This window comes from Stenella coeruleoalba (assembly GCF_951394435.1).
Source record: "Stenella coeruleoalba genome assembly, chromosome: 6".
Taxonomy (NCBI): domain Eukaryota; kingdom Metazoa; phylum Chordata; class Mammalia; order Artiodactyla; family Delphinidae; genus Stenella; species Stenella coeruleoalba.
Window position 1 is genome coordinate 33,770,375 of NC_137151.1, and position 27,231 is coordinate 33,797,605.

Consider the following 27,231-nt stretch of genomic DNA (forward strand, 5'->3'; position numbering starts at 1 on the left):
TTGATGTCTGTAAGCTAATGGCCATTCGCGTCTGTGTCTTCAGCCAGCTCCTGGTACAACCATTTTCTACTGTTCACTTCTGGGGTTAAGTAGTGTGGGATTCTGCAAATAAGGTGTTGCTGTCAAATGTACTGTACCGGCATAGAGAGCACTGCTTTGTTTTCCACTGTTGTAGAGAAAACTAGGGAGAACTTTATTTTTCAATAAACTTTTCTTGTGTGACAGATGGAAGTGATTTGGGGGCGGGGCGGGTGGGTACCAGGGCTCCAGCAGGACCCCGTCCAGCTGCATCCCCCAGCAGTGGTAGCTGCTGACTGCGTTTCACCGTTTGCAGGTACACTGCCGAAAATGCTGATAGGAAGGTAGGTTTAAGGAATTGGGGAGGTGGGGGGGCTCACTATGGAACACCCACCAGCACTAATTGCAGAGCACGCTCACCTAGAAGGGAATTGAGTTTGCAAGTAGACTGTTGTTTGTTTTGTAGGTAACTGTACTACGTCAGATGTTTAACAATCTTGAAGGATGGACTAGCAAGATAGCCCTTAAGAGGCTATCAGAGGGCTTATTAGACCCGGAACATGTTTCCCCACTTCAGAGAGAGCACTTTGACCCCGGGGCTCGGTGTGGTTAGGCACAGGCCCTGGGAACAAGGAAGTTCAAGTTCATGCTCCCACCAGGGGCTTGTTGTGGGGATGGTGGAGGGCCGTGATGCAGCCTCTCCGAAGCTGGTGAACCTTCTGGTCGCTGCCCAGAGCAGAGACACCAAGGGAGACAGCCTGCATGTTTGATGGGACACACGTCCCCGAGGAAGGTGAGCATAACTTGTGTGCCTAAGTTTGGGGGCTGCCACGGCATAGCTGTCACAATGGGAACTATATTAAACAGTAAATACAGGGAGAAAACCTGCAGAAAAGAAACCTATTGAATCTTGCATTTCCCAGACCTGGACAGTGTCCATCTTTTCTGTGCAACATGGTAACAGCCCAATAGAATATGCCTCAAAATGCCGTTGGTTTAATCGGATGCTTTCAGCGTGCCTTCCTCTCCAAGGTCAGTGACCTCTTAGGACCACACCACCTCCCCTTCCGGGGCCTAAGGTAGCTGGGGGGCGGGGCACGGCCCTCCCGGACTGGGGGGGGGGGGGGTGGTCAGCTCCAGGCACCACCACATGGACGTATGTGGCTACTCTTTCTTCCCCTCCCTGAGCAGGGGGTGAGACTGACCCCCGCCCCCCCCCTCGACACCCCGTGCTTCACCCACAGCAGTGACAACCTTCACCATCACGTCCCCATACCATACAAAACAAGTCAAGGTCTTTATTGGTCACCGTCGCCCGGACAAGCAGCAGTGCTAGAGGTACAGAATGTTGTGTGTGGGGAGACCGTTTTTGTGTGTGTGTCTTTAACAGAATCTATGCCTAACGCTGCATAAACCGAGAACAGCTTGTTCCTTACGACGTGAACAGACTGAAATGTACCATTACCACGTCACACAGCATAAGCATATAGATACATCTATGGATAGATTATATAATTATTTATTACAAATAAACTGTAGTTTCACACCTCTCCAAAAGGGATCCTGTGTTTACACGTACGTTCGGGTTCTGAATGTACAAGGAAGGGTCAGGTGCTGAGTTCGACCATGCAAAAGCTCACACGTCTATCACGAAGCACTTTGAAAATAGAATGGTCTCCTCCTTCAGAACAAATCTGGTGTTTAGATTGAGGATTAGTAAAACAGTATGAAATGAATGAAATCCATGGACAGAAATTAGGAAGTGATAAAGGGGTGAGGGACCAACGGGTACGGTCTTCTCTTAAAATCTGCCAGGAGACTCCGGGCCCACGTGGAGGACCGAGGAGGTGAGTCCGGGGAGCTGCTCTCCATTTGAAGCTGGGAGCACCCCAGAGGCATTCCACCAAGCAGACGTCGTATCCTCCCCACACGAACCTTTTTACTGAAGAAGATGGAAAAGGTCAGTCCTCCCGCCGGAGACGGGGTCCTGCTCCGTGCTCACGGTCCTGCGGTGTTTGGCGGGGGCAGTGGCGGGAAGCAGTGCGGTCCGGCCTGCTGGGGAGACCTGGTTCCCGTGAGCACAAAGAAAGTGAACGTTCAGTTAAACATCAGTACCGTCTGCCTGCATGGAAACCTCCGGTGGCCCCGACAGTCCTCATGCGGATGCAGGGCAGCCGGCCCCGGCCTCCTTCACTCAAACATCTCGTAGTGGCGCGTCTGCCTCACCCTGGGCACCATGTCGATGAGAAGCCTGCGGAGAGAAAGGCCGGTCACCCCAACACAGACCCTCCGCAGCCCTGGGCTTGAGCACTTGGGAAACAGATGGGGGCTTTGTTTTTTTATAAATATAATTCACATACTATAGAATGCCTACAATTCAGCGGTTTTTAGTACAGGCAACCGTCACACCCACCTAATTCCAGAACGTTTTCATTGCCCCCCCCCCCCCAGAGAAACTCCATGCCCTCTAGCGGTCACTCCCCACCCCATCTTCCCCTGACAACCACAAACGTACTCTGAACCTCCATGGACTTGCCTATTGGGGACAGTTCCTGTAAGTGGAATCATTCAAGATGTAGCCTCTGGCAACTGGTTTCTTTCGCTGGCGTGTTTTCGAGGTTCACCATCTAGCAGTAGCATGAATCGGTATTTCTTTCTTTTTATGGCTGTATAAATACTCCACTGCATAGCTCTACCCCATTTTATTTATTTATCCATTCAGCAGTTAATGGACGTTTGGGTTCTTTAAAACCCGCATACGTTGGGCATATGCGTTGTCTCTACTTTTTTGCCCGCTGTGAATAATGCCAGTATAAATGTTCATGCATAGGTGTTTGCATGGATGTGTTTTCGTCTCGCTGCAGTATATATACCAAAGGGTGGGATTTGCTGGGTCAAATGGCGGCTCCGTGTTTAACATTTTGAGGAACTGCTAAACTATCCCCAAAGCGGCTGAACAATTTACATGCCCACGGGCAAGATACAGAGGTTCCGATTTCTCCACATTCTCACCAACTCTTACCGTGTCTTTTATCATAGCCATCGTAGTGGGAGAGAGGAGGCATGTTAACATTTAAAAGCTCAGCACCTTTGAGAAACTGTTCTCTTTTCAAAGGCCGACTCCAGCCTAGATGCTGGATGCAGAGCCAGCGATGCCTGCTGGGCACTTCCTTCTTCAGTGACAGGCCTCAGGCTGGGCTAGAACCAACCCTACCTGTAGCCCTCCTGCACCAGAGTCCCTTTTGTAAGAAGTTCTCTAAGTGTGAGGTCCCGGCCTCTGTAGCAGGTGGCAGAGGGGACTTTAAGGGTGAGGACAGCCCCACAAACGCCTCCCTGGTGCTGATCATGACCCTCACTACAGAGGCGGAAAGGGGCACAAATCTTTAGGCACGAAGGGTTAAAAAGGGAGGACCGTTCAGTGAACTACAAAAGACGGCACACAAAAGCGGACCCTTTGTGACCGAAAGCCTAGGCCCCTGGTCCAAGTCCTTGCCTCACTCCTGTCCCAGCTCCCAGAGTATGTGACGGCTGCAGGGGGCTTTTCCAGTCTCCTGACCTCCCCCGGGGGCGGGAGGGTCGCAGGTACAAGACGTGATCGGGGCTGGGGAATAAAGCACCCGTGGCCGCCCGGAGAGCAAAGAGGAAACAGCACTTACTTGACCCCGTAGGCGAATATGGTGAGGCCGATGAGCACCCCGATGCTGCCGTCCAGGTACCAGACGGCCGAGTCGTGCTTGAACACCTCGGCGCTCAGCAGAATGGAGAAGCCCATCACGGCCCCCACGAGGGAGTTAAACCCTGAAGAGAAGCAGAGAGGGGCTGAGGGCAGTGCCCAGCGAACTTGCTGAGCCACCAGGAAAACCACCAAAATGCCAGGCGTGCCTCTGCGTCCCGGAACGCGTACTGGAAGGGACGTTCCAGAAGCACTTCTCGGGTGAGAGCCGCCACCACCTCAGACACCCACACGGTTTGACAAATCTCTGCTCACACGTCACCAGAGACTCCCTGGAGGGAGCTGTCACCCTCACCGTCCATCCCCTGCCAGCCACCATGCCCAAGTGACAGCCTGTGTAGGCTCCTGTCGTCTTCCTCCCAGGCCCCAGGGACACAGCAGGGGCACCAGGCCTGCCAAACACACAGGGGACACTCAATACTCAGTGACTCACACCTGTCCGGTGTCTGCTGGGCAAGTACAGAGCTGGGATTGTCTCAACTCTGAAGTCAGATTATCACCCTCGTTTTACCAATGAGAAAACTAAGTTGAGCAGAGTGACTGAGGTTTAGTAAACTGACCAGCGTTATACAGATTGAGAGGGGGCAGGGCTGGGATTCTACCTGAACCCGTGTGCTTTCTCTGCCGTGTCTCCTAAGTCACCCAAGGATTCTTCACTCTCCAGGAAAGAAATGCATAGACTAGCATTAGCTACCTGGTTGCAGAAAGGGCAATCCAACCAGAACTGGAGCTAACAGACGTGGATCACCGTCTCCTTTCACACACGTCACCTCAGTGGGTCCCCACGACTGAGGCATCGCACTTCCAGTCTACCTGTGGATTTTCCAAGGCCACGTGGGAAGGGAATGGTTTAGAGGGGCACCTGGGGTCTCGCCGTGCTGCGAGCCACAAGGCTCCTCGCCTGCCCCAGCATAACTGGGGCCTGAGAGCAGCTGCAGGTCCACGCTGCCCGGTGGTCCTCTGGCAGCTGCCCATGCAGGCCAGTAACCTCTCCGACAGCAGGCCTGCTCCGTTCCCTGGCAACTCCACCTGGGTAAAGGCGCCATGCTTCTGCTGAATAACCTTAAATGCATTCACTGTGGGCTGCACCACTGCGGGGGTGTGGGGTGTTCTAAATGAAGAGCAGAGGGACAGGAAGAAGAGTGTAGGGTAGAGATGACTTAGGCCAAGCCCTTTCTCAGGATCCACGGGGTTCACCTCAACAGGCGGCCCCCTCAGCAATGGGACCGAGCTGACGCTGGGCCTGCAAGGACATCTCACTGCCTGTTGCATCACACCCTCAAATCTCCATCATCTCCCCACTCCAGGTCTCAGCTGAGGACTCGGCCTTGTACTTCTTCGAGCACACAGGTTCAGACACCAACACCTCATCTTCGCAACACCAAGTCCACCGCCCGCCTATGCCTGCTGCCCTCACATACTCAGCTGCTTCTCCAGTTACTGCCATTCCTATATAAGACTGGCACCTTCATCCCTGTCCACTGAAGGGCTTTGCTCTTGAATTTCTTCTCCCTCTCCTGGGTCACTCCCACTGGGATAAGTCTTAGCATCATCACCCACCTCCACCTCCTTCCTGGACCCACCACGATCCCCATTCACTACCGCCCTTCGCAAAACTCCCTGGAGAGCTGGCTACCCCATCACACCTCCCATTCTCTCTTCGCCCCGTCCCACTCAGGTCCCTCCCTCCCCCCAGCGCTGCCCTGGTCCTGGATGGCTCCCAGCTGCCACAGGCCATGCTTAACGCCTCGTCCTCACTGGACGCCCTCCTAATAAGAACACGTCCCTTCAGCCTCAAGGGACGCCGCGCTCTGCTGCTTTCCCGCTCTGCACCCTCGCTGGTCCTTCTCAGTCCCGTTTGCTAGACCCTCCTCCTGGGGCCCATCTGCATGCCTGCCTTAGTCCCCTGAACACTTCCTCCGCCTATATTCTCCGGCCAGGTTCTCACCTCCATCCCATAAGCCCGCATCTCCCTAGCTCTCTTTCGTCCTGACCTTTCCCCTCAGCTGCAGACATATAAGCATCTCAAACTGAACACGCTCAGGGCAAAAACTGCTGCCTCCCAACGACTCACCCTCCGGCCACCCTCTCTCTAAACAGCGCCCCCGTCCACCTAGCTGCCGAAGCCAAACATCTAGGAGCCCAGCCTGGACCTCTCTCACATCCCGAATCGCGTCCACACATCAAGTCATTCTTGCCACCTGTCAGCCCCCAAACGCGCCCCCCCGGTCTAACCCCTTCCCGCTGCCCCTCCTGCCCGCATCCCCCATCCTCTCCACGAGTCCCTTCGCGGCAGCCAGACTGACCTCTGTAGCGAACAGCAGGCCGGTTCTGAAAACCATCCAGACTCTTCACGCCGGCGAGTCCTGCGGTGACCAGCCCCTCCCTCCTCAGCTGCACCAGGCCTGCCGGTCCGCTCCTCGGCCCCCCCCTCCGGCCGTGCCGCTGCCTGCAGCCGCCGGCCCCAGCCTCCCCCGCAGGCCTCCGCCGGCGGACCCCTCGTCCTGGGCCTCCCACGCTGCCTCCCCAGCCTGGACTCAGAGCCCCTAAGGCCGTCCCTCCTTCCCTCAGCCACACCCTCCTACCGGCACGCCCTTGCTGCTGCTTCGCGGTTCTCCGTAACAAGACATTTTTACCATTTTTCTCTTTGCAGACATCCCTCTTTCCCACCAGAAATGTCCGCGTAAGGACAGGAGTTTTGTGTCTCTCCTTGCTCTGCTCCAAGTCCCAGCACAGGGGCTGGCACTCCTCGGGGACTCGATTGATTGCTGCATTAAATACTGAGTTAACGGAGGGGGGGAGGGGGGAGGGGAAGGCATGGACATGGCCTTAGCCGTGGACTCCCACCGGCCGGGCTGGGCCGTCCCGAGGGAGAGAGGAAGCCACCGCTGCCCAGGCTCTGGGGGGCTCCCTGCCGAGGCGGGCCTGCGGCTACAGCTCTGGGGAGACAGCCCCCCGAGAGGCGGACGATTTACCCCTGAACTTCAGGGTGTGGTCTGGGGCCCCCTGGAGAGCCAAACTTCTCCAGTCGCTTCCCGAGGCTCTCCACAAGGTTCACACCCGGCGGAGCCTTCCAACCCAGTTTCACCTCAATACAGGTGACATGGGTTAGCAAAGGCAAACCCCTCCACCTTCCTGCCACCGGGGACCATATCCTCCAGAGGCCAGTCCAGGGAACTGGGTGGAGAGAGCGGCCGGGACTTGCTGGGAGCCTGCGGCGGGTGAGGGCTATTCCAGGCGGGGCCTCCACCTGCCCTGCTGTGTCTACCTGGGGATCCCGACCCACCGTCCGCAGGGAGCACTTGTACCCCTCCCCCAAGGCCTCCACTGCAGACAGCAGACCTGACGAAGAGCTTTCTCTCTGGGTGCCCTGTGGGTACCGGGAGGGCAGGGCTGGCATCAGCTTCACCTGAGATGTGTCCCACCAGTTCCAGGTCCCAAGGCCAAATCTCTAAGCCTTCCACCTTCGACCGACAGGAGACAGGCGCCCTTCCCCGTGCTACGTCCTGGCCTCTCCTCAGGGCCGCCCGGGGACAAGGCTGCAACCCAGGCCCCTGTGGTGTTAGTTTCCGTGGCTCCTCCAGGCTCGCTCACCTCTAGACGATGGGGAAAAGCAGTCAGCGTGCTCCCCTTCTCTGTTGGCCATGCGGCTCATGTAGCTGACTCCACTCCGCCCTTGTCACCGCAGAGTCTCTCCCAGCTCCTCGCACACAGAGCGCTTTGGAGCTCCCCACTCTCTGTCCTGCCCATGGTTTCGGCCTCTGCATATCACACCCTCAATTCTGCTTCCATCTCTCCCCAAGGAGGGGGACGGTGAGCCCACTCTGAGACGGGGGAGGCCGTATTTCTCTCCTGTCTCCTGATACATCAGGATCATCAAGATACTTCCCCTCTCCCATTAGTAGAGGCTGGCATTTACCCTCTTGCGTCTGGCTGTCCCTCGAATCTCCCTGTTCTTTTTAACAAGTGGAATCAGACCAGTCCTCTTAAAAGAAGTCTCTGCAGCCCACGCCTTTTCTCAGAAGGCCACCAAAAACGTCCACAGAGACCACTACCCTGTCAAGGGGCTACCTGGGCTGGAGTTTACCTCTCAGGCATCAAGTTGGGGGAACTTTGTTTTCGGGGGTGGCTACAGGAAAATGGCAGAGACGAGCTAGAGATGGCTGCTGCCGCAGGGCAGACTGGAGTCCTTCATTCTTCTTTCTCCGTCTTTGTCGTGGGTACCAGTGGGCCCCCGGGGCCCCCAGAGAAGCCCGGAGGAGCTCAGAAAGGCTGCAGAGGGTGGGAGGTTCCCCCAGACAGCCACTAGATGCCCACTCACTGCACCAAGTCACCGGGCTCTGCCAGCCCAGGACCTACCAGCCTCTCCTTTCCACAGTGGGGGGACCCACCCACCCCATGCAGACTCCGGATGGTTCACAGCTGGTGGAACTTTCACCCTGTTCACCCACACCTTCCAGGAGTCTCTGACCTGCTCCGCTCTGCCCACCTGTGGTTGTGACGGAGCCTGACTCATTTCAGCTGCACCTCTTATGAGCCTGTGCGGGGACACTGGAAACGGCACACCCGGACTGGGGGACGACTCCGTACCCACCCTGCGGCCTCCTTCAGAATTTCAGAGGCTTCCTAGCGGCAGCTACTCCCCAGGAAGGACACTGAGCCCACAGGCCACCCATCTTCCTAACGAGGCACACAAGGCCGCATCGGTCACTCACCTCTGAGCCGCTGTCCGCACCCCACCCAGGCCCACATGCTTGTTCCATCTGCCTGTTAAAGCCAGGGCTCTTGCCAAAAATAAACGCCGTCATCATCTTAGAAAACAAAACAATGTCTCAGGCGATCTTGATTAGAGGCTCTAACAGTCTGGCGTTGACGACTAGACAAGAATCTGTGCGATGAAGCACCTATTCATTGTATGCAGGAAATTCTGATTCAAAGTCGTTCACGTACTTGAAATCCACCACAGACTCCTGATACGTCAGAGTAGTCAACCCAGGCCCCTCAGCTCGGGTTTCCGGCTGTCCTGCGGGCAGCGCTGGAGCCCGGCTGCTGGCCCCTTGTTCAGAACTCCCCCCGGGTACCCTTCCACAACCTTCCTCTGTCTGATTTGTAGTATTAACTTGCCTGGCCCCCTGCCCTGGGCCAGACCAACAGTAACGGCAGGCATGGCTCCCAAAGCCCAGCCGGCCCCCGACCTCCCCACGTGAGGGAAGAACAGAGAGCAGATACTTACAGAGGGTTCCCTACTTCTGCTCATCAATGAATGAGGAAAATCGGGATCCCAGACAAGGCAATTCGCAGGAGGCTGTAATTACTGCCGCCTATTTAGCTGACACTCCCACCAAGCGGGGGACTGCAGAGTGTGACAACCATGCCCCCTGATGGCGGGGAGGGGGCCCTCATGGGTGACAGGCTAGGGGACCGGGGTGCTGCCTCAGGTCTCTGCAATAGCGCCCCCTGTCTTGCTCTGCCGGTCTGTCTCTCCTAAACCTCCACAGCCAATTCATCCCCGAGCCCTGCCCATGTTATAAATATCGCCCACCCTTCCTCCATTCCCCCATATCTCCCCCTCCCGGACCCAGGCCACCACCCCGAGAGCTCCCCAGAGACCTCTCCCCTCCCTGAGGCCTCTCCGCTCTGTTCTCTACCTTGATGGCCACAAGTCTCTTCTAAAAACATCCATCATGTCACCTCGTCTGTTTAAACATTTAGCAAAACATCCAAAATCCCACGCTTGACCTAACGTGCTGATTGGTCCGCCCTCGCCCACTCGTCGGGGCCCCTCATATCTTCCCTTCCTAACTCTCCCCCCGCAGATGCCCCAGGCTCCCTCCCAACTCAACTTCCTCTGCCGGAGGAGTGCCTGTCCCCGGCTTTCCGCCTGTCGGTGGAACAGTTTTCACTTAAACCACCCACTTCTCTTCGTAATGACCCCTCTCCCTGGGTCAAGACTGGGACGGAAGTACTGCTTATGCAGGTGGATGGTTTTGTATGTGAAAATGATGACATCAGGAGTTATTTCATTAGAAAACACATACTTCTCATCAGGGGCTTCTCTTACACCACACAACATGGCGGGACGTTAGAACGAGTGAAGCCTAAATAGAAACAGCATCTGGAACGCCTATAAGGCGTTCGGTGAAGTCACCGGTCGAGGGAGGGGCACCCACTGTTCTGAGAAGAAGGAGGTCAAGCCCCGTGGTCATGGGTAGAGAGGGGACAGGGCCTCCTGCCTGGCGGCCTGGGAGGAAGGCGTGACTGCTGGGTCCACATTCAGGCTCCCGGCCCAGTGTCTCGGCTGCAGTCACCTGAATACAGAAAGTGCTGATATCTGTAAGTCAGAGGGGTTCTCTGACTTACGGGATCAACTCAGGGCAGACAGAGGAGCGCCTGCTGGGTACTCACCACCCGGAGCCCCGAAAACTGTGCTGACTGGTGCAGCTTCCCCCAGGCCTGCCTTCCCGTCCCTCGTGTGCAAGGTAAAGAGACTTCGAAAGGAAGGAACAGAACACGTCGCTGGAGATTCAAGGTCCAGCCAGACCTCTGCTCTGTTCAGGCCTAAAGGGTGCAGGCAGAGCTGTGCCCCTCAGAGCAACAGAAAAGAACCTGGAAGGTGGCTGGAGAACCCACACCCAAACTCCTGGTTACTGCTCTCAGCCCAAGGCCGCCTGTGCTCTCATCCCTAAAAAAAGCAGGATTCCACAGCCAAAAGAGGCGTTTTCTTTTCCAGCTTAAAAAACACCAGACCACAGAAATCACACGGAGTGAACACTTCTCCCCCAGTCCTGGAAGCATCACTTTGACCTCCTGCCTGCCTGCCCCACCGTGCAGAAGTCCAGCTCCACACACGGCAGGGCATCAGCACAGGATCAGGAGTCCAAGTCCACACCGTGTCACCAAGCTCATCACTTGGGAGGGAAGAGCCCTCTGACCGCCGTCCGCCCTGTCCTCAACGGATAACAGCTACCCACACGTGACTGCGCCCATGTATTGCACATAGGAGAGAACCCTGAGAATCTGAGGAGGAGGGAGCAGTGCTTTCCTTAAGAAAGAAATCATGGGAATTCCCTGGCGGTCCAGTGCTTAGGATGCAGCACTTTCACTGCTGGGACCCGGGTTCAATCCCTAGCTGGGGAACTAAGATCTCACAGGCTGTGCAGTGCAGGGGGGGCGGGGGGGTGGGGAGAGAAGGGAAGGGAAGGGAAGGGAAGGGAGGGCAGAAAGAAGGAAGGAAGGAAGAAAGAAAATCCTAACGATCTCTGCCCTACTTCGTGCAGGCACATCCACCGACCCACCAGCTTTTACCCTTGGACCTCCCACCCCAGGGCGCAGGGGCTCAGGTCGCTACTCCCGACCCCCAGAAACTTCACACGCTCCAGGATAAAGAAAAAGAGGACAGGCAGGCAGTAGCGCCCATCATGTTTCTAGTTTGCATGCCAGCACTAGTTTGCAAAAACACGGAAACGTGCGTTTTCTACTTTCACACCTCCTTCTCTGTCAGCCCAGAGGCCACGCGGGAAGCGCCTCCTGGCCCACAGGACGCAGAGGGACACCTCCGCCTGGTTTGGGTCTTGAGCAGAGAACACATGGCTCATTTCCCTGGCAAAGCCCTGGTCACTGCAACTTGAACTCCCAGGTAAGCGTTTCACTAGCTGGAGGGGGAAATGGGCGTGGAGCGTTCACCAAGGAAACCTGCACAGAATCCAGGGAAAATATTTACTTTTTATTTGGAGCAATGCACATCAAATGCAAGGCTCTGGGAAGCCCTTTGTGCTCCATGATTAAGAGCCTGGGGAGCCCTGAGCCACCCTGGTAGGAGGTGCCGGTGGAGGTGATTCAAGAAGAGTGTATTCAATTCCTAGGGCACAAGACATCTGCCCTGACAGGAAACCCTGAGAATCACTAAACAGCCTGGGTGGAGGGGAGGGCAGTGAGGAACAGATTCCGAATTGTTGAGCTCTTCTGCGAGACGAGCAGCGAAACGTGACTCAAACAGCACCTCCCCTCAATGTGAGCTCAGCCCCTAGACACACTGGCCTTACTCACCATCGGTTATGAGGGCTCTGCTGGTCAGAACCTTCCCCAGCATGAACTTCAGCACAGCCAGGATGCTGCAAAGGATCCCACTTAAAATGGAGACGCTGAACAGGAAATCATCCTAGAAGAGAAAGTTCCAGATTTCAACAGTTCAGCTCAGGTGAGAGCAGATTGCAAGCCACTGGCCTTTGTTCCCAGAACAAATCATCACTGGTGTACGCTGCCACCAGGTGGGGGTATATTGCTTGTTTTTATACCTCAGTTACCTGTGTCGCCGGGAATCAAAAAGATGATCAAAAACGAATAATCCAAACTTACATTTCCTTAGAAACCGATTACATACTTCTTTTCCTGTAGGAGATTCCCCTTCCCGCTATTCTGCCAAAATGGTGGCAATCACCGATCAATAACGGAGTTGGTCAAATGCTAAACACAGTGACTTCTGTGTCGAGTTTTCCATGGAGAAGTCAAAAAGCAGCTGACTGCGAAGTCTGGAACGTGTAAGTGCACCACTGGCCTAAGAGCAGAGCCGGCTGAACTTGCCATGGGGTCCATCGTGGCTGGAGCTACTTACAACCATATTTTTTCCTTAACCTCGCGCAAGCAACTGGAAGTTCATCTATAGCCTTCAAGGTGGGAAAAGGTATCTAAAAATAAAGTCTGCTATTGATGTTATCTTAGCACTTCCTATAAGTCGTTAGCTTACCTCTGCAAGCAAAGGCGTGCGTCCCATATGCAAAAGCGAGTAGCCGTATATCTAGCCCATAGGGCCTCTCAGCTTCGGGCTCCCAGGCATCACTCCCATGAAACACAGCCTCCAGAGTCCCCACTATTAAAATGCCACTGCCAGCAAAAATCTCATAAAGCATCACATACACTCAGAGAAATAGGATTCCCTACGCTGTTGATTAATCAAATAACAGAACGCTGGTAAGAGGGAAGACAGCCTGTTTCCCCGGGTTCAACACTCAGCAAAGTGACCTGAAAAATCACCTTGCTGGAAACAGTGTATCTGCAAAACATCAAAGCATCTCCCCCAAGGGAACTAAGATCCCACATGCCACACGGTGCAGCAAAAACACAAAAACGAAAAGCACCTCCTCCACAGCACTGATCAACGGTGGTTGGTTTTAACAGATGTCCACAAATCCTGTGCTACTCCCTCCCCAAAAGGCCCAGCTTAATTCCCTCCTCCACCGAGCGTCGACTGGACTCATGCCTCGTGGCTAACAAACAGAATACAGAAAAGAGGAAAGCAGTGACTTTACAGGGGGGAGACCCAGTAAGTGATCAAGACGAGCATGACCATGCATAAGTGATGCTGCTATCATGTGCCTGCAGACGGCATGGGACGTGAAGAAGAAGGCCTCTGGGTGTTCTGCCCCGAACCCATAACCTCAGTTGAATCGTGAAAAACCATCACACAAACCCATGCTGAGGACAGTCTACAAAACACCTGAGCACTACTTCTCACACACGTCAAGGTCATGAAATTTCAAGGTCGTGAAAGACAAGGAACCACCGAGAAATTGTCACAGATTGGAGGCTAAGGAGATGTGAGGACGAAATGCCACAGAAACAGAAAAGGTCATTACATGGGAAAGCCAGAGAAATCAGCGCAGAGGCTGGAGTTGTGTTAGTACTGTTGTCATTCCCTAGTTTAGGTAATGGTACCCTGGTTATCTGCGTGAGACGTTAACCTTACGGGAGGCTGGAGGAAGGGAATATGGGGCCCCTCTGTAATGTCTTTGTAACGGACGTATAAATCTGAAATTATTTCCAATTTTGAAGTTTTTAAAAACAATCACCTCACTGAAGTTTCACTTCCTCAAATGACCAGTAAGGACTGTGCCAGACCTGGCCTCTGGACGGATCCCCAGTCCCTGCTGGTGCATGAAGTTAATGCACCAGGGGCCACAGGGGCGGGCGGCGGGGAAGGACCCCCAAATCCAAGCTCTCTTCGTGCAGAAACTCAGTCTAATTATGGGAGAGGGTGCCCATAAGAAAAAAAGGCAAACATGATTAAGGAATCAAGTACCAATATAGACCCAGATGCAGATAAGATTCAAAAAGCCTAAGTTGGTGGCACTTCCCTGGTGGCGCAGTGGCTAAGATTCCACGCTCCCAATGCAGGGGGCCTGGGTTCAATCCCTGGTCAGGGAACTAGATCCCACAAACATGCCGCAACTAAGAGTCCGCATGCCGCAACTTAGGAGTCTGCCTGCAGCAACTAAGAACTGGTGCAACCAAATTAATTAATTTTTTTAAAATAAAAAGCCTAAGTTGGGAGACTGAGGCAGTCCATTAAATACTGTGAGGCCCCAGATTGAGAAGGTGAATTCTCACTTTGCTCACCCCATGCCTAAAGCCTTTCTGGCTTCCCCCGATCTGTTGGCAAAGCCCTCATCCCTACATGTTCAGAGATAGAGAAAGGCTGTGTTCACCCCATCCAGGTCCCAGGGAGCTGGGGGTTGAGGTTCCACTCCCACCCCCAGATGCACCTTGAGAGGAGCCAGCATGGCTTTGCTGGTCCTCCCCTGGGTCTGCTAACCGGGGAGCAAACTGCTGAACGGGGGCTTGGCTGACAAAGGGCAGTGACCCGCCAGCAGATCTTTGCTCAAATCTAGACTTCATTGCTTACTAGGGAAACAAACCCAAGCTCTCAAATCTCAATTCTCTCTTCCATAAAGAGCAGTGTGATACCCACAGCCTCCGGCAGGCAGCGGATGTGCGATAAATTGTAGCAACTGTTATTAAAGGCCCCAAACGCAGTACCCACACACTCACTTATTGCACCAAACAGCCACGCTAGGTGCTAATGGTGAGCCCCAAAGTATGGGAAGCATCGCTATAAAAGAAACCATAGGGACTTTATTACCTAGAAAGAAGCACACATGGTGCAATGTAAAAAAAACGTAAGAGAAACTATGATTGGGGTCCACAGTGGCTTATCAAGGGCGAAGCGGTGTTTGGAACCCATCCTTCACCTTAGAGAAGCCTCCCATGGACTGGAATCCCGGAGGAACGGGAGATGGGGTTTCTGATGTAATCAAGTATAACAGAAGCATTGTATGATAGTTAAAGGCACCGGAGCAGAATCCTCACTTAATAACTGTGTGACTCTGGGCAAGTCACAGAACCTCCCCCCATCTCCTCCTCCGTTCACGCATCTGTAAAATGCAAAAAAAGAAGAGACCTGCCACCCCTGGTAGCTGTGTAGTGTATCCACAGGGATCAGCAGGAACTATGTTTCCTGGAATTCCCTTGCTAGGTGTTTCCAAGTCACACTCGGCCACCAGAGACACCTGTGTGAGATTCAGAAGGTGGAGGTGAAGTGGCGGCCCCTCGTCCCTGAAGGCAGGTACAGGGCACCAGGTGCTGTCGTGCACGTGTTGTTGATCCACTGGGTCGGCCTGGGGGTGGGGTAGAAGCCAGGCCCTCAGCTCTGCCAGCTCCCACTGGATCCCCTCCTCCAGCTTCTCTGAGTCCTGAGCCAGACATGTGTGCAGCTTCATGACACAGGCTTCTTCTGCAGGTCACCCCTGTCACCGAGGCTGAGACCGTGAGGGGCAGATGTGGATTCAGGCCACTTTCAGGGTCCCAAGTTTTCCTGCAGTGCTTCCCTCCTGCCAGGGAGCCCTGCTGAGTTCAGGCCCAGATTCCGGAGCAGCAGCTCCCGTCATCCTGCACGGCCCCATCCCTGCAACAATGCCCTGTCCTCACCACTTAGAGAGGTTCCGCTACGCTGCTCGAGCCTCACATACTCCTCCGTAAGGATGTTCCAAAGTGCTCCAAAGGTGCCTGGCACAGAGTAAATGATATATTTAAATATGCAGAAGCCAACATGCAAAACTCAGGTTTTTTCTATCTGTGGATTATTCCTAGCAACCACAGTCTGCTCCCAGGATCAGCTCTGAAGGAACATTTGCCTTCCCCAAGTCTGGAAAAACAGAGACTGTGGCCACCTTGAAGCCTCATCCAGGCTTTGCTCACCATTGCTGTGCTGATCTGCTTCAGAAAAAATAAACCCTGAAGAAGGACCCACGGAGGACCTGGGCTGGCACAGACCTGCCAACGCCCTTGCCCAAAAACAGCTTTCAACATCCTAGAACTCTGCTGTGATTTTCCCACCCAGAGCCCACCTGGCTCTCCTCTCTCCACACAGCAACCACATCTACTGTTAGCATGAGCATAATGTCACAGAGAAGTAGTCATCAGCCTGCTCAAGACATCAGTCTTTGCTATGGACTGTTTGTGCCCTCCCCAAATGCACTATGTTGAATTCCTAACCCTCACTGTGATGGTATTTAGAGATGGAGATGAGGGAGGGGCCCCTCATGGTGGTATTAGTGCCCTTATAATGAGAGGAATAGATTTCTCTCTCTCTCTCTCTCTCCACCTACACACATTGAGGAAAGGTCAGGTGAGGTCACGGTGAGAAGGCAGCTGTCTGACCCAAGGACAGATCCCTCACCAACACTGACTCTGCTGGCACCTTGATCTTGGAGTTGCGTTCTCCAGAAATATGACAAATAAAAGCCACCCAGTCTATGGTATTTTGTTATGGCATCCTGAGCTAAGACAGTCCTGAGTGACAAGGAGCTTCTGAGAGGATTCCTTCCCGAGAGTCAGGAAGACAGAGCAGACCTGGCTGAGGATGAGAAATTGCAACCCGAGTAGGTTTGCACCACCGGTAGCTTCTCTCAAAGTGCAGCCACACCTGTCATGTCCCACATAATCCTCATAGCCCAGTCAAGCAGACATCTGAAAGGTGTAGAAACAGATGCAGAGAGGTTAAATGACTTGCCCAGGGTCACTCAGCTAATGGCAGGACCTAGATTTGTTCCTGGCTGTAATCTGTACCAAGATGCCTCAACCATGGCCTCCTAAACAGCTCTAACATTGCTGAATGTGAACCCTGTAAAAACAGAGGGACAGGCATTTCCTCCTTAGGTATTCTGTTTCCACCGTTACCTATGCTGGGCCCCTGTGATTTCTCACAACTGGATCTTTATTGAATGGATAGAAGATCAGGGCAAAAAGGTTAAGACAACTAGCCACTCACTCAGAAGCCCAGGATAACTGCATATTAAACTGCATATTAAAGGTAAATGCTTCCGTAAATCACATCCATTCTGGCAAGCTTCTTTATGACCTTGTAGTGGTGAAGGCCTTTATAACCATCACAAAGCCATAAAAGACTGATATATTTCACTACATGAAAAACTAAAACATATGCACAGGATAGGTTATATACAAATACAAACTAGGAAAAATGTTATCACAAAGGGTTAGTCTCCCTAATACAGAGAGCTCTTAGAAATCCAAAAGAAAAAGATTAAAAAACTAATAGAAAATGGGTAAGGGACATGGGCAAAAATAAAACAAATTTTAAACATATGAAAGATGCCTAAGCACACTCATAAAAGAAACAAAAACCAAAACTACACCAAGAGGGACTTCCCTGGTGGCGCAATGGTTAAGAATCCGCCTGCCAATGTAGAGGACACGAGTTCGAGCCCTGGTCCGGGAAGATCCCACATGAGGAGCAACTAAGCCTGTGTGCCACAACTACTGAGCCTGCGTTCTGGAGCCCGCAAGCCACAACTACTCAGCCCGTGCGCCTAGAGCCCGTGCTCCGGAACAAGAGAAGCCACCGCCGTGAGAAGCCCGCGCACTGCAATGAAGAGTAGCCCCCGCTCACCGCAACTACAGAAAGCCCATGCGCAGCAACAAAGATCCAACATGGTCAAAAATAAATAAATTTATTAAAGAGAAAAAAAAAAGCGACACCAAGATACCATATTTCCTCACACCAAAAGTATTAAACACTTTCACTCCTTGAAAGACACCATCCAAGTAATGAAGGAAAGTCACAGACCGGGGGAAAAAAATTTGCAAACACATTTGCTAAAGGATTTCTATCCAAAATATATTAAGAATTTCTACAACTCAATAAGAAGAAAAAAGATGACTCAATTTTTTCTTTAATGAGCAAAAGATCTGAACAAACACTTCACCAAAGAAGATACATGACTAGCAAATAAGCACATGAAAAGATAGCAACATCCTTAGTCAACAGGGAAATGTAAACCAAAACCACTATGAGATACTGCTACATACCCATTAGAATCAGTAAAACTAAAGAGAGAATACAGATTACGGTAAGGATTTGGAACAATTGGAATTCTCCTGTACTGCGGGAATGAGTATAAAATGGTACAGCCACTTTGTAAAAGAGACCGGCCAGTCCTTAGAAAGTTAAATATGGACTTACCATAGGACCCAGAAATTCTACTTCTTGGTATTTATCCAAGAGAAACAAAAGCATAAGTCCACACAAAACCCTGCACACCACTGTTCTTACCTACCATTTTCATAGCATCGAAAAACTGGAAACAGTCTAAATGTCCAACAAGTGGTGGATAGATGAACTGTGAAACAGCCATGCGATGGAATACTACTCAGCAACGAAAAAGAGTGAACTAGTGCTGCATTCAGCAAGAACACGGCTGCACTTGAAAAGCATCAAGTGAAAGAAAGCAGACGCAAGAGACTAAACAGTTCATGATTTCATTTCTATTACATTCTAGAAAGGAAAACCATGCTGACAGAAAGCAGATCAGCCATTGGGGAGAAGAGGTAATTGATGACTGCAAAAGTGCCTGATGGAACTTTTTTGGAGAGACAGAAACATTCTCTATCTTCAAGGTGGTGGTAGTTCTGTATAAACATCTATCAAAACCCATCAAATTGTATGGGTGGAATTTTACTGCATGTACATTAACATCTCAATAAAGCTTATTTTTTAACTTATCTTTTATTATTTAATTTTTTAAAGTTTTTATTGAATTTGTTACAATATTGCTTCTGTTTTATGTTTCTGGTTTTTTGGCCACAAGCACGTGGGATCTTAGCTCCCCGACCAGGGATTGAACCCACACCCCCTGCACTGGAAGGCGAAGTCTTAAACCACTGGACCGCCAGGGAAGTCCCAAAGCTAACTTTTAAAAAAAATCAATTTATCTCAGGGAACCCCCAGGTGATGACCCCTAATATTTACATAACTCAGCTTATGCACATTATTACAAGGGACTTAATGTCCATTGTCATACTGTGAGGCAGAGGACAGAGATCACAGCATGGTCACTATAAATATTAGATCAGAGGCTTGACAGGTCAGTGGTGGAACATGGACCCAGGTGGGCTGCCGTCGAGTCTCATGAATTTCCTCTACTGCTGTATTTCCACTGTCTGGGTGGATAAACACTTCCTTTAATAGACTCATCTCGAGTGTTTCCTCTTCTATTAAGCATTTCTTGACAACATTTCCACTCCATGCACCCCTGAACCATGTTCTTTCTTCTGGTTCTGACACCTGCCCTTCCTTCACTGTCTCCCTCTCCTGTGAGCTCACTGAGAGGAGAGGTCCTTTCTCATCCACTATGCCCAATGCAATAAAAAATATATATATATCTGTGATATGGAATGCTACACTGCACAGAGACACCAAAATCATAATCAGCAAAGTCTTTCACAGGCAGTTTTAATGGATGCTGCAGAAATGTTTATCCACACAGCTGTCCGTCACCTTGACCCTCTGTGGAAGTAGGGAGCTTAAGATTAAAAATCTAACTGGGTAAATGCATTCCTAGGGTGGTGGGAGAGGGGAGGGTAGAGGGTTAAGCTGGCTGGTTTTCCCATGATCAAATGGGATGCTGGAATGTACCCTGGAGTGGGAAGAAACACTACCCCAGAGATGGTTCTTGAGCACCAGCTGTGTCCCTGGACTTCTGGACGGAAGCAGGACATCAGTGCAGCAAGGCCAATATTCTGCGACGCCAGGAGGATCCTGGGTTGACAGATCCTCACGGCCGCACTCACGCTCCAGGATGCCACACACGAGCTGGGTCTGAACACACCCCTCTGCTCCCTACAGCCAGGGCTGTGGGACACGACGGCTCGACTGTGACCGCCCTTCCCATTGCCGTCTCCGGGGCTGCTGAGCGCCTCCTGTCCTTCTGGGCAATAGCCCGTGACCCCCAACCCAAACTTTAGGACAGCTGAGGAGAAGGCCCCTCAGCCCGCTCTCAACACGGCCTCTCCCTTCCAGACAGCATAGGATGAAGGCCAAAGGTCAGTCCATCTAAGTGGCATGTCTTTTCCAAGAGCCAGTAATGCCTTAACTCTGTAATGTTTTAACTTTGTTGATCCCCAAATGTGAGAAGCAACACCTTGACTCAGTGGAATAAATCACTTAGAGAGAAATTCCAGGAACCTGATAGACCCCTGGGGTATAAAAAGCTCTCCACCCCAAATTCTCTGGGCTGTGCCAAGACTAGTCCTGTGTCACCTAAGAGATCAGGTCCTGGAGACATGCCCCCTCCCCAGGCCCCCAGCATCACCACCACCAGCCCCCCAAATCTGGCCCAGCACCAGACAAGAGAGAGCATACCTTCTGTATAAACATGAAGTGATCTTAATTAAAATCGTAGAGTATTAGAACTATAAAAGAGCCTAGAGATCATGTAACCCATGCTGCAGGTGGGGCAGCTGAGGCTCAGGTAGAGCAGGTGGCTCCCCCAGGACAGCAGAGGCTCCCACCCATTCTCCACCCCCTCCTGAGCAGCCTGGCACCACCAACCCCTTCTAATTCTCTAAGCCCAGGCTGGACACAGGGCTAATTTTAGGATTCAAAGGCAATCAGGGCAGAGCTGATAAAACCGGATCCAGGGAGGATCCCTGTACTGACATGGGACATTGGTTCTTACACACTAGCTCAGGAGACCTGGTCAGACAGATCTGGGCCTCGCTCAGCTTTTTCCCAGGAGGATGTAGGGCCCCTGCACTGCCCCACACACCGTCTGGTGACCTGGCAGATGAGGGTCACTGTGACCTGATGGTCACATAAGGTCATAAGATGATGATCTTTTCCAGCTCCACTCAGTGAAGCCAAACCCAACTAAACTCACTGGATGAAGCTGACCCTTCTGCCCTCACCTTACCGCTCTCCCCTTCTCTCTCTCGGCTCCAGCCACCCCAGCCTCCTCCCTGCTCCTCAAACACGTTGAGCATGCTCCTGCCTCAGGGCCTTTGCACATGCTGTTTCTACTCACTCCCTTACCTCTGTCATATCACTGCTCAAATATCACCTTCTCAGTGAGACGGTCCCTGACTAATAATCCTTCCCCTATAGTCTGATTGTTATTTTTTTTAATAGCGCTTTTCACATTCAAACACATATTGGCTCTTTAAATTTAAAATTACAGTAAGTCCCCTATATACGAACCTTCAAGTCGCAAACTTTCAAAGATGCAAATGTGGAGCTTCCTAATGAAGACCTGATGGCCCTGGAGGCCCAGAGAAAGGATGAAGAGAGACAGGAAGAAGAACTGAAGAACCAAAGAGATACATGACGTAGGAAACGGCAAGGGGATTTTCTTTATTTGAGGAAGCACTGTTAGTTTCTGAGGCTCAGGACCTGAACGTAGAACGGTACACGAAGGTTGCAACAGCTGTTCAGAACGCAATCCAGTGCTAGTGTGTCATCTATGATGAGAAAAAAAGAGCTACTACCCAGACATCACTGGATCGTTTTTTCAAGAGGGTAGATAGAATTGAATCCAGCAAGGAGCCAGAACCCATGCCATCAACGTCAGGCGTTGAGTGAAATGGCAGCTTGCCCTCCGTCTCCTGTTGCTGACGATCCTTCAGCTCTACCATCTCCCACTCCTCTCCCTCCTCCAGTCAGTAACTCTTCTCGCCTGTTCACTCGATGCCAGTCCCTGGATGCCAGCTGTTGTACTGTACTGCTGTACTTTTCAAGGTACTGTACTGTAAGATTAAAATGTTTTATTTTTTGTGTTTGCTTTTTATGTATTATTTGTGTGAAAAGTATTATAAACCTTTTCAGTACACTACTATATATAGCCAATTGTGTTAGTTGGGTACCTAGGCTAACTTTGTTGGACTTACGAACAAATTGGACTTGCGAACACCCTCTTGGAATGGAACTCGTTCGTATGTAGGGGACTTACTGTAATAAAACGGAAAACTCATTTGACTAGCCACATTCCAAGTGCTCAAAAGCCACACAGGGCTATTGGCTGTCATACTGGAGAGTGCAGATTTAGACCACTGCCAGCACCACAGAAAGTTTTGTTGGACAGTGCTGATTTAGAAACAGGTTGGACTGAACTGGAATAAAGTAGTAAGTGGCTAGCAAACGGTCTAGACAAGGAGCAAATAGAGTTTATGACCTGGCAAATGGTCAAAAAGTAGCAAGGAGACCATACCTCGAGTTCAGCCATCACAGGGCTACAGTTTATCACCATTGACTCCCTGTCTCCAAAAGGCACCTAGGGATTCAATTTTGACTTAATTGTTATATACTTTTTATTGAGGTGTAATTAACATGATAAAATGTGCAAGTTTAGACATTCAATTTGATGAATTCTGTCAATGGTAACACCCATTTAAACACTGCCCCAAACAAAATGTCTAGGGACATTTCCAGTACCCTAGAAAGTTCCTTCATGTCCCTTGCTCCACCTCCTGCAACCACTTTCTGACTTCAATCGTCAGAGATTTAGTCTATTCTTGTATTTTATATAAATGGAATCTATAGTATGTGTTGTTTTCTCTGCTTCTTTTGTCAACATGTTTTTGAGACTCGTCCCTGTTGCTGTAGGTATCAACAGTGCGTTCTGCATTGTTGAGTCTTATTCCGGTGATTATTTTCACATAAAAGGTTTTTTTAATAATTCAATCTATATGCCCCCTGTTGACACCAGGCTTTTTTCTTTAGGTTCCCAATAAAGATAGACAGTTGTTGACACAAGGAACAAGCAAAGACACAGGAAGGAGTCTGATGGGGTCTGACCCTCTCCCCTTACATAGGAAACCACCTGCCACCAGGAGAGCTGAACCTTTGGGTCAAAATATCAGGGTGGCGTGAACTCAGGTGGAGAACTACTAGAACCACCTCTTCCATCAGCATCTGAGAGCAGCCTCCAAAAAGGCCAGTCCCACCACTGACCAAGATCATGGCTGCCAGGATGTCCCAATGCAACTTTCCAACCCCTTCACAAGTGGCTGGGCTAAAATAGAACCTCACCCACTCTCCTTGCATGTTTGTGTTCCCCAAAACGTCCTATTTGAAGCACTAATCCCCAGTGTGATGGTGTTTAGAGGTGAGGCCTTTGGGAGGTAATTAGGTCACGAGGGTGGGGCCCTCATGATGGGATTAGTGCCCCTGTAAGGACAGACAGAAGAGAAAGGATCTCTTTCTCTGCCACGTGAGGACACCGCAAGAAGGGCGGCCCTCTGTGAGCCAGGAAGAGAGCTCTTGCCAAACACCAAATCTGCTGACACCTTGTTCTCGGACTCTCCAGCCTCCAGAATTGTGAGAAACAGATGTTTGCTCTTAAAGTCACTGAGTCTACGATATTTTGTTACAGCAGCTAGAAAGGACTAAGGCACCTCCACCATCTCTTCCACCAATACCCTGTACATCAAAATAGAAGTGGGGGGTGTGAATTAACACCTGTAAATCCAACTCATCTTCTGACGATCCCTGTTTCTGGAAGGCCAGCTGCCAGCAGCAGTTTCTAACATTGCAACACTGAGTTTCTCGGTGCCCCCTGCCAACACCCCCGTTTCCCCATACAGCCTCATCTTAAAGCCTTCTGACTCACAGTGCTGCTCACAGAAAAATCTCTGGTAGCACTGACTTTTCTGCAGTGCCACTTATCACCTCCTATACTAAGCTTATTCCTTATCATAGGTGACACTATTGGTGGCAATTCCAGGTCCCAGGGAGCTGTGGCCACTAACACCAGCCAGAGGTCACGTCTGAACATACAACTTGCCCATTCCCCCAGAGACCAACACTCTCCCTTTTCATAAGCTGTGTGACAGCTTGTGGGGGAATGTGGAGGCTCGCTTACTTGCTACGTCTGCAAAAAAATTTTTTAAAAGGCGTCCTTTGCTTTCCTAATGAGGACAAATTCTAAACCATTCTGACACTACATGTTATAGAATTACCCAGGGAAATACGAATGCTGGCTGAATAAGAAATGTGCATTGATTTATGACCCCAGGTGAAATGAAAAGTCACTCTCAGCCTCAGATCTTTTCATCACCCCCTTCCCTGCCCCACCCGCACAGATGAGAAAAGCTGGCAGATGTGGAGGAAATGACACCGAGCAGGAGCCCGCAATTTCCCCTGGTTATTAAATTATACTGACAAATTGCCATGGAGTCACATGAAGTGACTTCACAATTTTTAAATTAGCATCGAACCATTCTGATGTTGGGAGGGTCAAGAGTTGGTGTTTAGATAATCAGGTTTAGTAGCCAGGAGGTTCTGCAGCTGGTGGACATGGGGGTCACTGGCGGGACTTACAGACAAACTGGGAGCCCCAGTCCCTAGCGGGTCTTGGCCACACTGGCCAACCTGACCGTGGAGTCCCTGCAAAGTCTTGTGAAGGAAGCAGATGCCCGGCTCCACAGGCGTCAGGATGCTGAGGTAGGCAGGATCACAGGATGAAGGAGAGGAGGGACAGGCAGCATCAGCTGAGGCACTACGACTGCCTCGGTGACAAGAAGGGACTTTGAAGTGCTTGGCTGCCACTCCCAGACACAGCCTGGCTTCTAAGTGAAGCATCCGTCTGACTGCTCTGTTCTCATACAAGATAGGAGCGCAAGGCTCATTGGGGCACTAGCACTCTCATCTCTGGACATGGCCACGGAATCTAAGAGGAGCCATCCTACGGAAACCAATTATATTAGCAGACACTTACTAAGATATAAAACAAACACTGTGCTTTAATAATATAAGTGCTTCTAAATTAATGTATTTAATAGCAGATCTAATAAGTACAGTGATTTTAAGTCGTGATAAGCACAAAAGATATTTTAAAATATCTGCCAAAACCAATCTTAGATAAAAAACAAATCTGATTTTTATTGGTGACAAAGTCACAACTACGCTAATATGACAACTGTGGCTTGTTGCCTAATTTTATGATGGAAGAAAATGCTAAATTTCCGATAGCGGTTAAATCAAAATAAAAACACAACTTCTTTCTAATTAGAGTTCATGAATCCCCTAAATTCCACCCATGGATTCAAATACCAGGTTATAAACCCCAGTCCTTGAATTAAAATCACATATGATTGGGGCTTCCCTGGTGGCACAGTGGTTGAGAGTCTGCCTGCCGATGCAGGGGACACGGGTTCGTGCCCCGGTCTGGGAAGATCCCACATGCCGTGGAGCGGCTGGGCCCGTGAGCCATGGCCGCTGAGCCTGCGCGTCCGGAGCCTGTGCTCCACAACGGGAGAGGCCACAACAGTGAGAGGCCTGCGTACCGCCAAAAAAAAAAAAAAAAATCACATATGACAAAACTCACCCACACACAATCATGAGTATACTCTTCTTAAGTATAATCAGACAGCCAACAATCACTAGAATTTGGGGAAGCCATTTGTGAACAGAAGAAAACTGTTAAAAATTATCGTAACTGTCATCAGAGATAGGAGACATTGCACCTGTCATACAAGAAAAGGATGTTTTGAAAAGAACATATAAATTTAAAACTTCTTAGAACTTAAAAGTATAATAACAGAAATTAACAACTTAACAAAAGCATCAGAAGATAAGGTTGAGGGAATCTCTCAGGAAGTAGAACAAAAACACAATAAAAATAAAATATAGGAGACAAAGAAAAGAAAATTAGAAAACAAGTCCAACATTTGAAGTAATAGAAAGCCTAAAAATACAGAACAGAGAAAACAATAGCAAAAAAACAAAAATCATTAATAATAAAATAATTTAAAAAAATTTCCCAGGACTGAAGGATGAGTTACAGAATTAAAGGGTCTGAGGGCCTAGCACAATACATGAAAAAAGAAATCCTCACCAAGGCTAATACTAACTGTAAACTTTCAGAACACTGAGGACAAACAGAAGATCTTACAAGCTTACTGAGAGGAAAAACAGTGCTGTGGGAAAAAAGGGGGGTTGGATAATTTGTTATTAGAATAGCGGTAAACTTCTCAAAAGCAACACTTAGAAATTAAAAGACAGTGGATTCGTGCCTTCAAAATTCAAAGAGTAAACTCAGGACAACTACCGAATAAAGTGTGAGGATAGAATACCAATATTTTCAGACATTCAAAGTCTAAAAAAAAAATTAAAAACTGCCTTCCCTGTATCTGTTCTTAGGAAGCTACTGCAGGATGTGCTCCTCCAAAACAATGGAGTAAACCATGAAAGATGACAACATGAGATTCAATAAGATATGACCCAAGAGAAAAGTAAAATGAATCTCCAGGATTACAATAAATGGATCCCAAGATGGCAACTGTGGAGGAGACCCAGAGTGTGCATGTGTGTGTGTGTGTAATTTATATTACATATTCATTTATTAGTATCAGGGAACACAAAATGTAATGCACTAAAGGGAAAAGCAAATCACTCAAGACTATAGGGCTCAGCTACTAATAACATTTACCATCATAATAACAATGTTGAATATCGATCCAACAAAAATAACAATGTAAATATACTGGGTAGTTATTGGGCAATGGCAATGGTTAAAGGGACACCCAGCGTGGGAAGTCAAGAAATCATGACTATAACTGAGAAAGCAAGAAGGAGCAACATATGTACATTAGAGATGTGGAAGTTGAAAGGAGTTATAAATGATTGCCTCTGGGAAGGGGGTTATTTTTTATGAGTCTTATAGAATAATTGACTATTTAGGTTATAAACACATACAGCTTGGATAAAAATTAAAACTCAACGTAAAGAAAATATTTCAGAGCAGTAATTTCTGAGTGTATTAGCCAGAGAAAAAGAACTAGTAGGACATAGATATTAAGAGATGTATTGCCAAAGCTACAATGAGGTATCACTTCACACCGGTCAGAATGGCCATCATCAAAGTCTACAAATAATAAATGCTGGGGAGGAAGTGGAGAAAAGGGACCCTTCCCACACTGTTGGTAAATTGGTGCAGCCACTGTGGAAAAACAGTATGGAGGTTACTCAAAAAACTAAAAATAGAATTGCCATATGATCCAGCAATCCTACTCCTGGGATCTATCCAGAAAAGACAAAAACTCTAATTTGAAAAGACACATGCACCCCAATGTTTACAGCAGCACTATTTACAATAGTCAAGACATGGAAGCAACCGAAGTATCCATCGAGAGATGAATGGATAAGGAAGATGTAGTATGTGTATGTACACACACACACACACACACACACAATGGAATATTACTCAGCAATAAAAAGGAATGAAATAATGCCATTTGCAGCAAAGTGGATGGACCTACAGATTACCATACTAAGTGGAGTAAGTCAGACAGAGAAAGACAAATATTATATATTATCAATTATATGTGGAATCTAAAAAATAATACAAATGAATTTA

At 49.9% G+C, this 27,231-nt stretch overlaps 1 protein-coding gene across 2 annotated transcripts in view; it reads right to left on the reverse strand.

Annotated features, from left to right (window-relative positions):
• Window positions 1-337: 337 nt before the first annotated feature.
• The window catches only part of TMEM163 (transmembrane protein 163), a gene marked incomplete at its 5' end in the record, with an annotated part of 253,359 nt that continues 226,465 nt past the window's right edge, over window positions 338-27,231 (reverse strand). Inside the window, 4 exons of one of the 2 annotated variants that reach the window (XR_013828826.1) lie at window positions 338-1,960; window positions 2,134-2,269; window positions 3,675-3,816; window positions 11,798-11,909. Coding sequence is in view for 1 of the 2 variants with exons in the window: in XM_079925001.1 (XP_079781127.1) it covers window positions 2,209-2,269; window positions 3,675-3,816; window positions 11,798-11,909 (315 nt within the window). Of the gene's footprint in view, window positions 2,270-3,674; window positions 3,817-11,797; window positions 11,910-27,231 lie in introns of both variants that reach the window. The other variant, XM_079925001.1, reaches the window with a different exon arrangement.